At 44.0% G+C, this 15416-nt stretch overlaps 1 protein-coding gene across 1 annotated transcript in view; it reads left to right on the forward strand.

Moving 5' to 3' along the window:
- The window catches only part of asns (asparagine synthetase), a 38103-nt gene that overhangs the window by 5369 nt on the left and 17318 nt on the right, over positions 1-15416 (forward strand). The window contains exons 2-6 of the mRNA XM_084080594.1: positions 6809-7059; positions 9627-9864; positions 11052-11237; positions 12073-12174; positions 14312-14439. Coding sequence (XP_083936720.1) covers positions 6811-7059; positions 9627-9864; positions 11052-11237; positions 12073-12174; positions 14312-14439 — 903 coding nt within the window. The 5' untranslated portion in view covers positions 6809-6810. The remainder of the gene's footprint in view (positions 1-6808; positions 7060-9626; positions 9865-11051; positions 11238-12072; positions 12175-14311; positions 14440-15416) is intronic.

Genomic DNA, 15416 nt, shown 5'->3' on the forward strand with positions numbered 1-15416 from the left:
AGATGACGTCTCGAGTACATGTGCATTTAAATGTTCACTGACAAAAATTACAAGCCCACCAGCTCTAGAATTCCTATCTATTCTGAAAAGATTGTAGCCATTTATAGCAATATCAGATTCTAATGTGAGCTCGGTCAGCCATGTCTCTGACAGGACAAACACATCGGGGGAGCTCCCCTTAATCAGAATATTAATAAAATCAAGCTTTGGTGCCATACTCCTAATATTTAAATGTATGAATTTCACACCATCACAATCTTGTAGCTCTTGTGCAGTCTTCAAATCCACACAATTTACATTATTAATGAGAGCAGAGTGTGTCATATTAGGAGCAGTATTTATATAGACAAGGTTACTCACTGTGACCCCCTGTGGCCTTGAGATATGACGATGCAGCCGTATAATGGAAGGGGTTGTAATGACAAAGTCACATTTGTCATCAATTACTGAGGGTGAGACATGAGCAGTTAGACCACCTGGCCACAAGGGGGCAGGTGCTGTGTGGGGAGTGTGAACCATGGCGGAACAGAGTGTGGGATGACCAGTGAGGACCATGTTTGACTCGGACCTATTTGAATGTGGGACCAGTCAGTTTGCAGCATGAGCGTCCAGTATGCGTTGTAAGTGAAACGAAAGTGATTTGTTTCCTAAGATACTCGGATGCAGCCCATCTCGAGCATAAAAGGTTGGACGAGCCCAAAACAGATGAAAGTTATGAATGTAATTTACATTGCAAGAGGAACAGACAGACTGGAGCCAATAGTGCACGTCCAGTAGACGGGCAAAACGCGCCTCCCCTTTGCGCAGCAATGGAATGGGTCCAGAAATAAAGATACGTTTACCACAGCTAATGAGGAGATCAAGGATGTTTTTAAAGTTTGCCTTAGTTTCAACGGAGGGTCTGTCATTTACACCAACGTGAAGGACAATGTTATTGATTGTGGATGGGAGGGAAACCAAAATAGTGGGGAGTCTATCCAGGATAAACTTTGTATTTGCACCTGGGTAGCAGTATGTTAGTGCGTTGGAAATGTGAATGTTTCTGACCATAGAGTCCCCAATTATTACCACAGTGGGAGGTGAGGGGGATGGAATGTACCGAGGACGGGACTGTGTGGGGGGGCCGTGGCTCTTGTTGATCGGCGGTGGCGGAGCTGTGGATGACGGCTGTAGACTGATATCCGTAGCGGAGATCACTGGTGTGGGCACCGCTGAGATCAGGTGGGAGACGCCCGGCCGTGGCCGTGGTTTGGATACCACAGCAGACCGAGGCAGCGTGCGTAAAACACTGGATGATGGCCAGGAGGCGCGGTGGACAGCAGGAGCAGCGCGCGCTTCAGGGCGCACGCAGTGGCCAGAGACTACCACCTCGCGATGACTGGGCGAGGGGTCGACATCTCCAGCTCGGGTGCCCAGGTGGGAGCTGCGGTCGGAGACTACCGCCTCGCGATGACGGGGCGAGGGGTCAACATCTCCAGCTCGAATGCCCAGGCTGGAGCGGGAGCTACGGTTAGGGACTACCACCTCGCGATGAAGAAGCGAGGGGTCAACATCCCCAGGTGAGGCAGGTGATGGAGGCATGGAACTGCCCCAGCTTTTCGCTCTCTTAGCCCTGGGGGAGGACTGATGCTCCTCCAGGAGTGCTCCCAATAGCTCAAAGCTGTTTCCCAGCGGGATAGGAGGAGAGGTCGCTCGCAGCGTATTCCTACTGCGTTTCCTCCTGTCTCGGCGCACTGGAATCCAAGTAGCGGCCGTGCTGGAAACGGACCGTTTGGGTTTGGCACCTAGTACGGGCCATACCTCCTCGTTGAGGACACCATCGAACAATGGATCCATGATCAGAGGCTCCTCCAGCGGGACCGGTTGACAGCCAGCCACGGAGTCCTCCAGGACACCGGAGACACAGCCTGTAGCTGTATCAGCCAGGGAGTCCAGATACTCCTCGTCCTCCCGGATCGTATGCAGGAGCAGGATACGAACCTCCAACTCCTTAATCCTTTTTTCCTGTCGGATACAACTTTCACAGTCCGGAGCAGAGGTGAGTGGTAGCATGATAGCCACAAAGCCCAGTTTGGGCCCCGCTGTTTTCCACCAGGCTATGTGACAGCAGCGGTGGTAGCAGCGACCGGCTTTTTGTGATTACGAGCGCTCTGAGCGTCCGATGATTCAAATGTGCAACTGTATGTGAAGTGGACACATCAATCTATCACAATCTGATTAAATGTAGCTTAAAAACTGGTTTAAAAGTGTTAAAATGTTAAGATCTTTAGCGAGAGGCGAGAGCTCTACCGGCGTAGGTGTAGACGCTCACGCATGCGCGCATGTTTTTGACTGAACGGTCAGTAGACTCTATTGAATGAACTGAACGGTCAGTAGACTCTATTGAATGAACTGGACGGTCAGTAGACTCTATTGAATGAACTGAACGGTCAGTAGACTCTATTGAATGAACTGGACGGTCAGTAGACTCTATTGAATGAACTGAACGGTCAGTAGACTCTATTGAATGAACTGAACGGTCAGTAGAGTCTATTGAATGAACTGAACGGTCAGTAGACTCTATTGAATGAACTGAACGGTCAGTAGACTGTATTGAATGAACTGAACGGTCAGTAGACTCTATTGAATGAACTGAACGGTCAGTAGACTCTATTGAATGAACTGAAGGGTCAGTAGACTCTATTGAATGAACTGAACGGTCAGTAGACTCTATTGAATGAACTGAACGGTCAGTAGACTGTATTGAATGAACTGAACGGTCAGTAGACTCTATTGAATGAACTGAACGGTCAGTAGACTCTATTGAATGAACTGAACGGTCAGTAGACTGTATTGAATGAACTGAACGGTCAGTAGACTCTATTGAATGAACTGAACGGTCAGTAGACTCTATTGAATGAACTGAACGGTCAGTAGACTCTATTGAATGAACTGAACGGTCAGTAGACTCTATTGAATGAACTGAACGGTCAGTAGACTCTATTGAATGAACTGAACGGTCAGTAGACTCTATTGAATGAACTGAAGGGTCAGTAGACTGTATTGAATGAACTGAACGGTCAGTAGACTCTATTGAATGAACTGGACGGTCAGTAGACTCTATTGAATGAACTGGACGGTCAGTAGACTCTATTGAATGAACTGAACGGTCAGTAGACTCTATTGAATGAACTGGACGGTCAGTAGACTCTATTGAATGAACTGGACGGTCAGTAGACTCTATTGAATGAACTGAACGGTCAGTAGACTCTATTGAATGAACTGAACGGTCAGTAGACTCTATTGAATGAACTGAACGGTCAGTAGACTCTATTGAATGAACTGAACGGTCAGTAGACTCTATTGAATGAACTGAAGGGTCAGTAGACTCTATTGAATGAACTGGACGGTCAGTAGACTCTATTGAATGAACTGGACGGTCAGTAGACTGTATTGAATGAACTGAAGGGTCAGTAGACTCTATTGAATGAACTGGACGGTCAGTAGACTCTATTGAATGGACTGAACGGTCAGTAGACTCTATTGAATGAACTGGACGGTCAGTAGACTCTATTGAATGAACTGAACGGTCAGTAGACTCTATTGAATGAACTGGACGGTCAGTAGACTCTATTGAATGAACTGAACGGTCAGTAGACTCTATTGAATGAACTGAAGGGTCAGTAGACTGTATTGAATGAACTGAACGGTCAGTAGAGTCTATTGAATGAACTGAACGGTCAGTAGACTCTATTGAATGAACTGGACGGTCAGTAGACTCTATTGAATGAACTGGACGGTCAGTAGACTCTATTGAATGAACTGAACGGTCAGTAGACTCTATTGAATGAACTGAACGGTCAGTAGACTCTATTGAATGAACTGGACGGTCAGTAGACTCTATTGAATGAACTGGACGGTCAGTAGACTCTATTGAATGAACTGGACGGTCAGTAGACTCTATTGAATGAACTGAACGGTCAGTAGACTCTATTGAATGAACTGAACGGTCAGTAGACTCTATTGAATGAACTGGACGGTCAGTAGACTCTATTGAATGAACTGGACGGTCAGTAGACTCTATTGAATAAACTGAACGGTCAGTAGACTCTATTGAATGAACTGAACGGTCAGTAGACTCTATTGAATGAACTGAACGGTCAGTAGACTCTATTGAATGAACTGAACGGTCAGTAGACTCTATTGAATGAACTGGACGGTCAGTAGACTCTATTGAATGAACTGGACGGTCAGTAGACTCTATTGAATGAACTGGACGGTCAGTAGACTATTATTGAATACAGGCTCCATTGCAGAGGCAGAGATTCATGTTGTTACCACGTCATCCAAGAGGTAACACAATCTGCTCCAGACTCTGAACCCTCTGTTCATTCAATAGAGTTCAGTCAGTCCATGGACACATTTTATTACTTCAATGTCTTTACTTGAATATATTTTTTATCCTGTGTTTAACTGTGTTTTTTCACAACTACCAGTACCTACTGTACAGTACCTACCCATCCATCTATCCTGCTAACAAATAAGTTAAGGAAAATAACTCTCTTTCTATCCCCCTCTGTCCCTCTGTCTATCTCTCTATCTCTCTTGCCCCTATCACACTGTCTGTCTGTCTGTCTGTCTGTCTGTCTGTCTGTCTGTCTGTCTGTCTGTCTGTCTGTCTGTCTGTCTAGTAAGTGACTATGTAAGTAAGTAAGTACATTTTATTTGTAGAGCATTAGACTCTTAACCCATTGAGACCTGAGGCCGATTCTAAAAACGCCTTCTAAAACCTAACCTAAGATTTCTGAAAATGTTCAAATTCTTTCTAAAAAAAATTATACAACATGATGTTGCTATATGTATAGCAACAACCAATGAGACACAGAGGTCTCTCCCGGATTCAAAGGTATAACAACGTATAGGTGGCAGCAGGTCTAAATGGGTTAAGTTACTTCAAAAGTTGAAAAGCAGAAGAAGATGCCAATAATAATAAAATCAAAAGACAGAATTATAAAACAGTCGCCAGTGAACCAATCATCCACTGAGACAAGACAATCACAGTACAGTACAGCATTGGTTCTCAAAGTGGGGTCTGGGGACCCCCAGGGGTACTTGAGGGGGTTCCAGGGGGTCCCCAGCTAAATGATGGATAGGAACCAAATGGACCCTTATGGGTCTGTAACTCTGAGGGCCCTATTCTGGGCGCCGCCTTACCCATTATCCCTAAACTTCTTTGCCATTTTTTACTATTTTGAAAAACATTTTCAAATAGTTCAACTAGCAGATCTACATCGACACATTGTGAGCTTGTAGATTGGCTTTTTGAACTATTTGAAAATGTTTTTCAAAATAGTAAAAAAAGGCAAAGAAGTTTAGGGATAATGGGTAAGGCGGCGCCCAGAATAGGGCCCTCAGAGTGTACAAAATACAAAATATATAATAAATTAACATTGCTTTTACAATATAAATTGGAGTCCCAGGGATAGAAATGCCATTAAATGGGCGTCCGTAGCCTAGTGCATGTCAAACTGGGGGTCCTTGAAATTAAAATGGTTGAGAATCACTGCTAGAGAGCTGTAAAAATCTTCTCTTATGGGGGTCCCTGGCTTATCTTTTCAAATGGGGGTCCGCGGGCTAATAAGTGTCAATTTGGGGGTCCTTGACATGAAAAAGTTTGAGAACCACTGCAGTACAGTACATGTCACAGCACACATAAGTAGGCTATTTTTTTATTGCTATTAGTTTTTTTCTTCTCCTTTGTACCTTTTGTACTCTTATTTGTGCCTTTTGTGATGTTGTTTGTTTTTCTGTATGGAGACTATATATTACGGATGGAACTGAGCATTCTTGCTGTCCCATCCAAATAAGCAAAAAAGAAAAAAAACCTGTATTCTAAAACAGTGGTTCTCAAACCTTTTTGTCTCAGGTCACCCCTGTAAATAACTTTTTCATCCCCGGCACCCCTGAATTACATTGTTACTTACTTACTTACTTATAGGACCCTCCATTTATGTCATATTACGGTACTTAAAAATGTAAATATTTCCGCCTAAGATACAGTATGTCAGGTTGAAAATAATTCTATACTTTTACGTTTAAAGGACAACTTTAGTTTTTTACAACCAAGGTTTATGTTTTAGATTGTAATTAAAGTAAATAAAATATGAGTGTTAAAATGTTTTAAATGTACTGCTTTCTATAGTTTTAGCAATTTCCGCGATCTTTTTTTACAGTGGGCGGGGGCATTCCGGTGGCTAAATATGTTTTTTTTTACACAATAACCCGGTGTTTTCTTTATTATTATTTACAGTAGCTCTTCTAGCCCCCAATAACTCACATCTGGCCATCAAAGACCACAGGACCTTTTTTATTGTGTAAAAAAGGCATATTTAGCCACCGGACAGAATGCCCCCGCCCACTGTAAAAAATATCGCAAAAATTGCCAAAACTATAGAAAGCAGTAAATGAAAAGAAAATAACACTCATCTTTTATTTACTTTAATTACAATCTAAAACATAAACCTTGGTTGTAAAAAACTAAAGTTGTCCTTTAACCACTCTGGGTTGGAACAGTCGTCAAAAATAGCCGATCTACAAGCTCACAACGCATCGCAACGCGATGCGTTGTGAGCTTGTAGATCGGCTATTTTTGACAAAGAGATTTGGTGTAGGTCCAAAAGTGATATAATGGATCAATTCCAAATATTATCAAAACATTCTGAGGCACCCCTGGGACTGGTGTCACGGCAGCACCCCAGGGTGCCACGGCACCCACTTTGAGAAACCCTGCTCTAAAAATTCTGTCCGTCTGTCCGTCTCCTCTCCTCAGAGATGTGTGGTATCTGGGCGTTGTTCGGCAGTGACGAGTGCCTGGCGGCGCAGTGCACCAGCGCCATGAAGATCGCCCACCGCGGCCCCGACGCCTTCCGCTTCGAGAACGTCAACGGCTTCACCAACTGCTGCTTCGGCTTCCACCGGCTGGCCATCGTGGACCAGCTTTACGGCATGCAGCCCATGCGCATCAAGAAGTTCCCCTACCTCTGGCTGGTCTACAACGGGGAGATCTACAACCACCTCACGGTGAGGCATTTATGTCTGTTTATTATTCAATTCAATTCAAAACTTTATTCCAGACACACAGGGGGTCCATATTGTACATAAAGCATATCACAAAATAAACAACAATACATTACAAAAAAACAACATAAAATCATATATAGAGACTGACTCTCCAGTGTTTATGCAGCCTGGACGAGTACCGGAGACAGCTCCTCACAGGATTGATTATTATCTAACTATATAAATGGCGAGCGACTTCCGCACCCTCGGTGCGACACCCCACAGCTCTGTTATCGAATAAACAACGCACCGCCAGACCACATGTCGCCAACTGACTCGCCACGGCGGCCGCGCTGAATTTACGCGTCGCGTAGGGGACATCTCATTGCTCACTACACCTTTTCCACCGCGCAACATAATTAATTCTACTCACCAAATGTCGGACAAAACGGAAGGGGAGGCAGCTTCGTACCGTTTACCGTGCACACCACCGACACCGCACGGCGACGGGTTTCGCCGAAACAACACGAGCGGCCGCCATTGCACTCTGCCCATGTCCTCCACAACACCACACACACAGCTCCTTTGCTTCAACCCCCCCCCCCTTCTTACGTACCTCCTTTGTTCCACCCAGGCCGTTACTTTCACTTCACTCATGTCTCGATCACAATATGTCCGTCCTTCACGTGCCATGTTCATCCCAAACACAAAAACAAACAGCCACGGCCAGTCGGCCACAGCACAGCACGCTGCCCAGGGTCATCTGGTAAACAAACCTGCCTAGGTTCATGACACCACAGGACTCGACAGTGATGTCATCATTATGCAACCCGGAAGTACAAATACCAAGGATAGGTCAGTGATGTCAGTCGGGTTGCCAAGTTTGCTGCCAGGTTTTAAAAAACAAGCGACAGAAACAAGCAAACCGTGCATGAAAAAAAAAAAAAATGCCGAAGGGGTCCGCCATGTTCCAGGGGGGTCCCCGGGGGTCCCAACACTCACAGGGGTTGGCGGACCACCAGGGGGTCCGCGGACCACCAAAGTAACAATCACTATTCACATTTTTTCCAATTTTTTTTTTTTTTTTTTTTTTTTTTTTTTCCTTTTGGACACTTTTACTCCGGCGATTTGGGTACCCCAATATACACGCACCCACGCTGGGCCCCGTGCGCGGCTGGGGTTGAGGGGGGCGTAGCCCCCCGAAACTCTAGTCCTCAATAATTCTGTTCCGGGACTCATCCAGTCGAGACATGAATCCATACATAGTGCCTTAAGAGAGCCTCACATGTAGGGATTCCACATGTTACAAACAAGTGACTGGCACTATGCCATCTAGGGACCTTTTAAGTAGTATCCTCAGGGCATCATTGTAGGCCACCTTAAGCCTCCGCATGCTACCCTTCTTGTATGTGCACCAAAGGAAGGCAAGGCTGTATACATGGGAGAATTATTATTATTATATATATTTTTGTCCCCAATTTAGTCGTTATGCCAATGAATTCCTCCCCACACACATTCTGTGTGTTGTCACTGCTGTCGTATCCTACTGACTCACCTGCCAGTGGTGTAAAGTAACTTAAGTACATTTACTTACAGTACAGGTTGTGGCTTCAAACCCACAACCTCCACGGTGGTGGTGGGGGGGCAGGCACATTACCACTGCGCCACCTCAGTGCCCCAGGCATTCCATGTCAAACAGCTAAAATGCTCACTATTTTTGCTACTTTTGAAGATTTTCAACAATTTCTGAAGGTATAGAATTAGGCGTAAGTGATGAAAAGCATAAACATTTATTGCCACATCACGATATTCTGAAATGTAAAATCCCAGAATTCCATTTCTAGTCTCATTATCAAACTATTGTGTCTATTGTATCTATGTATTGCTCAGGCCTACTATATCTATGACATTTTTTATAATTGACTAAATCAATTAGTCTGATTAACCAGGATGTAGGCTACACCACTTAAAGGTAGGGTAAGTGATTTACTTTTTTTAAAATGAGTGTTAAATAGCTCTATATTGTGATAGTAATAATTGCTATAGAGTGTTTGTTCAGTAAAAGGAGTCTCCATGTCTCTCCAGCTCTTTATTAAACAGAAAATGCATTTTCAGTACTCTCTCCTGATTGGCTTAAATGTTGTCACCTACCTGAAAATGTACTATATTGTGTTTACCACTCTCTGTAGCAATGATTACTATCAGAATATAGTACTTTAACCTTTACCAAAAAATATCACTTACCCTACCTTTAAGTCCTATTCTATACTTCATTGTACAGCAGTGCCTCACAAAAATAATGGAAATAGCTGATCTACAAGCTCACAACGCATCGTGATGCATTGTGAGCTTGTAGCAGCTAAAAAAAATAATGTGTTGAAAGAAATTTCTTGTAAATGTTTTTTCCCCAACTTTTTCACCCTTCAATATTTTTTTATTGAAACCAATTTTCGATTATTTTTCATTATCGATTAAATCGATCAGTTCAATTAACCGTTGCACCCCTAACAGGTAACGTGTGAATCACTGTGACACTATTGTAATTTCTCCAATGTTTTCCCCTCCTCCTCCTCCTCCTCCTCCTCCAGCTAAAGAAACAGTTTGAGTTTGACCACCAGACCAAGGTGGACGGGGAGGTGCTGCTCCACCTCTACGACCGCTTTGGCGTGCAGAAGATGGCGGCCATGCTGGACGGCGTGTTCGCCTTCGTGCTGCTGGACACGGCCAACAGGAAGGTGTTCCTGGGACGAGACACCTACGGCGTGCGGCCGCTCTTCAAGCTGCTCACCGACGACGGCTTCCTGGCCGTCTCCTCTGAAGCCAAAGGTTTTACACTAATGGCTTCTTATATCACCCGAAACAATGGCTTCTTTTATGATCCCCTGCCAAGTGACATACAGGGTCTAATTTCAGTCCTGTTTTTATGTCCTTCACATTCAAGCTGTGGTGGGAGAAAGTACTCAGAGTACCACCGTGTGAAAATTACTTTGTTGCAATTACTTATTATTTGTTTAAAAAAATAAAGAAAAAGGGGGGCCTCCTCACACATTAGGACAATATCGGTCACCAGAAGCAGGTTAAAATGGAGTTTGAAGTTCAATGGGTTTATATAGGGCGGGGGGGGGGGGGGGGGGGTCTCTGATCAAATATTGAATCAAGCAACTTGTCTGGGCTGCACACATACGCCAGAGTAGACATGAAAATGTCCCCATAAGTATTTTAAAGTGAAATACACCTTTAATTACATTACTTCTAAGACATAAGGTGCTCAGACTGCTCACGCACTTTATGTTTAACCTCAGGTACTTATACCGCACTGGATAGATATATACTATGTGTAAATATGTAAATACTGTTGTTTTTATTGATCTCTCTCTCTCTTCCCCTTGCTCCCCTGCCCCTCTCTCTCTTTATGTAAATACCTAAAACCATGGAGCTTGATTCACAAAAACTGAATTTCACCCACTGTTTTACACCTGTAAACCTGTGATGTGAGATTGATTGACTGACTGACTGACTGATTGATTGATTGATTGACTGACGTTTGATTGATTGAATTCTGTATTTATAAATTTCAAAGAGTACAGCAGTACAATTACACAAGTAATGATAAAGGGATATTTTCACAATTACTTTTTTCATTAATCTTTTATAAAAAAAAATATGTTTATTTTATTTGAAATGTCCCTTTAACCCATTAAGACCAGGAACGCAGCACGTGTGTCATTTTTAGATTTCTCTGGCTATTCAAAAATAGCAGATCTACAAGCTCATAGCGCGGCACTCGGTGCCGTGCTATGAGCTTGTAGATCTGCTATTTTTGAATAGCCAAAGAAATCTAAAATGACAGAGATGCGTTCCCGGATTTAATGGGTTAAAATGATGACACAAAAAGCCCTGAGGGCTTGTTTCCATTGTGGTCCTATGATAATAAAGTTGATTCTGATACTTTCCACCACACTGAACAGTCCAGTATCTTAACGTGGGGTCGTTGTGTTCCCATGATGCAACAGGTCTGACTGAGATCACCCACTCTATGTCCAGCCCCGCCCCCATCCTGCCCTTCATGCCCGGACACGTGGAGACTTTTAATCTGAAGTCCACCGGGAAGGTGGAGCCTCTTCAGATGGACGAGTTCCACTGCTGCACCCAGGAGCCCAGCCACGCCCTCTACGACACCGTGGACAACCTGTCCTCAGGTACGCCTTATGTCCCTTATGTCCCTGCCACTATGATACCGTGGACAACCTGTCCCCAGATACACTAAGTAGTCCCTTATGTCAGTGGTTCAGAACCCTGGAGGTTAAAGTAGCCTAACAGCACGTCGCGGGTTCGAGTTCCGATCCCGTCGGCCTTTTGCTGCATGTCACTCCCCATCAATAAAGGCATAAAAGCCAAAAAAAAAATATTTAAATGTAACATTGGTAGCGCTGCCGCCTCACAGCTAGAAGGTCCTGGGTTCGATTCCCGCCGGGGACGCTGTATGTCTTCTCCTCCGCGTCACCATATCCTAGGTGGGGTTGGTGAAAGGGCCTACTCTGTGTGGAGTTTGCATGTTCTCCCCGTGTCTCCTAGGGTAGTTAATAGCCTCACAAAAACATGCAGTAATCCTGGTCGCTATACCGCCTCCCCCATGACAGTCGGGGCGCCTGATGGAGGGGAAAGGAACTGGTTGGAATAACGTGTTCCTTCCACGTGCTACGTCCTACCGGGGAAACTCCCCCCTGTCAGGTGATAAGAAGGTCAGTTGGCTCTCATGCATTGAAGGAGGCATGAGCTTGGCTCTGGGCTCCCTAGGCTGGCGGGGGTAGTGTAGCGCCCAGGATCACTTAGATAATTGGCAGCGGGTGAAAAAGGGTTACAAAATCGTGGGATAAAAAAAGAAAACAGTAACACAAACATCAGAACAAATGAGCAGGGTAAGTGTGCATGGTGGAGGTCATAAGTAGGTCAGGTGCTACAGACTGAGGTGGAGACTGTTTGCTTCAGACAGTGGGAGCACAATAACTGACACCTGATATCTGATCCCTCCAGGTTTCGATGAAGAAAAGGTGAAAAGGAACATCAGGTTGCTGTTTGAAAACGCTGTACGGAAACGCCTCATGGCTCACAGGAGAATCGGCTGTCTGCTCTCAGGTAACTCTTTCAACCTGGTATCTCTATTCTGAGATGAGGGGGGGGGGCGGGGCGTCTGATCAAATGAATACCAAACTTGTAAATATTGAATCAAGTCTGGTGTGCTCACTGTAGTGGAACAAATATATTGGTATATTCATTCAAGATGTATTTATTCTCGACAGTACACTGAGTAATTAAACTCATTTGCAGTGTCGTCGAGTAATACAATGCAGTGCAAATTCAACAACATCACAGTTTAAAAATACATTACATCTGGGAATTGGAAAAGAAAAAGGCATACAGTACATGTGAGATATAAAAGTTACAAAAAAAAATCAAGACAGCATTTTTCAGAGTTCTAAAAACAATTACACATTGTGGTGACCTGTTTGGTCACCAGAGTTCTAAAACGACTGAAGGGTACTAGAGTGGTTAATTTCAATGTAGTCTGCAGGTCATTCCATGTGGTAGGACCACAGAAGCTAAAAGCAGATCTACCAAATTCAGAATTGACCTTGGGCACCTTAAATGTGAGAAAACCACTTGAACGGGTGTGATAGGCTCCAGCGGGGGCCCATTCCAAAAATGATGAGATGTAGCTAGGACAATCTCCAAGTATGGCTTTATATAAGAACAGATGCCAATGCAGTTCTCGTCTCTCTGCCAAGGAGAGCCATCCAACCTTGTTATATAAAATACAATGGTGAGTACCATAACTATCACCTGTGATGAATCTGATTGATGAGTGGTAGACAGAGTCTACGGATTTAAGAGTGGATGCTGCTGCATGTCTATAGATTATGTCTCCATAATCCAAGACAGACAGGAACACTGCCTCGACAACTCTCTTCCTGCTGATGATAGGAAAGCTGGCTCTGTTTCGGTATAAGAAACCAATTTTCTGTTGCAACTTGCCAGCAAGAACCTCATGGTGCTTAAAAGTAAGTCTCTCTATATAAGATGAATAGATGTTTATTAAAGAAGATCATCAAACAAGCAGACTATATCTTTTCCTAGCAAGACCTCAGCCTTCCTTGTCTCTCCGTCCACCATTCTCTCCATAAAGCCCCTACATGTTACACTTTTATACAGGAAGAAGGGTGTTGCCATAAAGCCAGGAGTTCACACAGAAGTGTCCAAATCTTTGATCTCCTTAACAAAAGAACCAACACCTTTGTCCTGACAAAAGGAGTAAATTCCGTAGCCCAGCCTTGGGCTCAAACACAGAGCATCACATAAAACAAGAAGTTACATCAGATGAAATAGAATGATGAAATATACAGTAATATCACCCCTACAATCATATAGCCTGAGTAGAAGTTGAAATTAACACAGAAACCCATTAAAAACGGGAAAGCATCTGTGTCATTTTAGATTTTAGTGTTGGCTATTAAAAAATAGCAGATATACAAGCTCACAGCTCGTCACTTTAAAAAAAAAAATCACACCCTGTGTGAAGTGAGTGGTGCCTTTGATGAGCCCCGTATTGATGTTGTCATCAATGTTTGTGGACAGACATACATACATACATACATACATACGGACACACGGACAAAGCCAGATATAGGAGTGGTTGCCTTCGGCACCACTCAAAAATATCTTGAAAGTGTTAGAACTACTGATTTAGAAGGCATTTGTAGAATCGGCCTCAGGTCTTAATGGGTTAAAATGTCCACAGAACTGTTTTAAAGTGAAATACCACTTTAAGTGTGTAAGCGTTTGTAGTGTGTATGTGTGATATCTATGTGTGTTGTTAACTGTCCAGGTGGTCTGGACTATGTGATATATTGATACAGACATGTGGAGAGCAAGTTCTGTCAGGGAACTTAGTGCAGTTGCTGCTGTGCTGGCCAACCGACCATTGGTCGGTCTCAGCTCCATGCTTCTATTCTCAACCAATCACATACTCACTTCATAATAGAGCACCCTATTTAAAACCAGCTGCTCACCCTCCACCACCCCAGCTACCACCTTTCGTTTTAGATCTATTTTTATGTACTGGGGCTGTAGTGAGCTTTCTCAGAGTACCTAAAAGCAGATCCAATTCATTACCAAACCATAATAAATATATTGATCATTTTATATTCAAATAAAACATTTGTATCCATTCATGAGTTGTCCTGACAGAGCTGTGTGTGTGTTAACTGTCCTCCAGGTGGTCTGGACTCCAGTCTGGTTGCCGCTACGCTGGTCAAACTGGCCAAGGAGGACAAGCTGCCGTACCCCGTCCAGACCTTCGCCATTGGCTCAGAGGACAGCCCTGACATCCTGGCCGCTCGCAAGGTAAACAAACCCTTGAAGGCCGTGTGTCTTTCCACCAAAGCAGATGTTATTTCCCCCAGGCTGAAAACAGCGTCGCTCTTCCAGAACGCTTCATCCAAAATGCCCAGAGTTGAAAATATTTAAACTCGCGGTCTGCGTTGTGTTACGCTATCCAATAATTCAGCCAAGTCTCCAGTACCAAGTCTGGCAGTAGCCAGGGCAGGAATTTCACGGCGGCCACGACGGCCATGGCCGTCGTTGCCCCTCTCATTGGCCGTGTGCCCCTCGAATAATGACATGCCTTGACGGCCACAGTGGCCGTGGTGCCCCAGCTGCGCCCAGCAACTGATTTCACAGTTTTTCCTCTGCGCGATTTTCCTGTCAATACGTTTTTTTTTTAGACACCAGTCCCTTTGGTTGAGCTGCGCAGCTACAACATACACAGTGGTAGGTAGGTTTGATTTTGAGCCTCCTATGAACCTTCGGAATCCCGCAACACAGTGTAATAGACACAAAAGCATTACCGGGCCAAACCGGAGATAAATCTAACGCACCCTTAACTAATCATGGGTAGGTTTGATTTCTAGCCTGAGAGAGAGAGAGAGAGAGAGAGAGAGAGAGAGAGGATTCCGTAGTAGCCTAGTCCTACAGACCGATGTGCCCCGATGTTTTTTTCAACAGCAAAATATAGATGAATACATCTAATAAAATACAGCAAAATCCCCAAATTATGAGTCTTAATATAAAGCAAGCAACAGAATAACTGCAAACAAATTAAAAGTTTAGGCTATCAATATCATACAAAAGAGTGACCTCACCGCTCTGATGGACAAGAAATAAATTATCCTTTTGCAAACCACATCCATTATATCTGTTCGTTTGTCAACAATGTTCTAATTGGGAAGTTTATTTCAGCATCTAATGTGACAGTTTCGTTTTTGGTGCGCAACACAGCCCTCGTTAGTGAAATTCATATGCAGGCATAGTAGCCAATTAGA

This window comes from Gymnoscopelus microlampas (genome assembly GCF_963454915.1).
Source record: "Gymnoscopelus microlampas genome assembly, chromosome: 15".
Taxonomy (NCBI): Eukaryota; Metazoa; Chordata; class Actinopteri; order Myctophiformes; family Myctophidae; genus Gymnoscopelus; species Gymnoscopelus microlampas.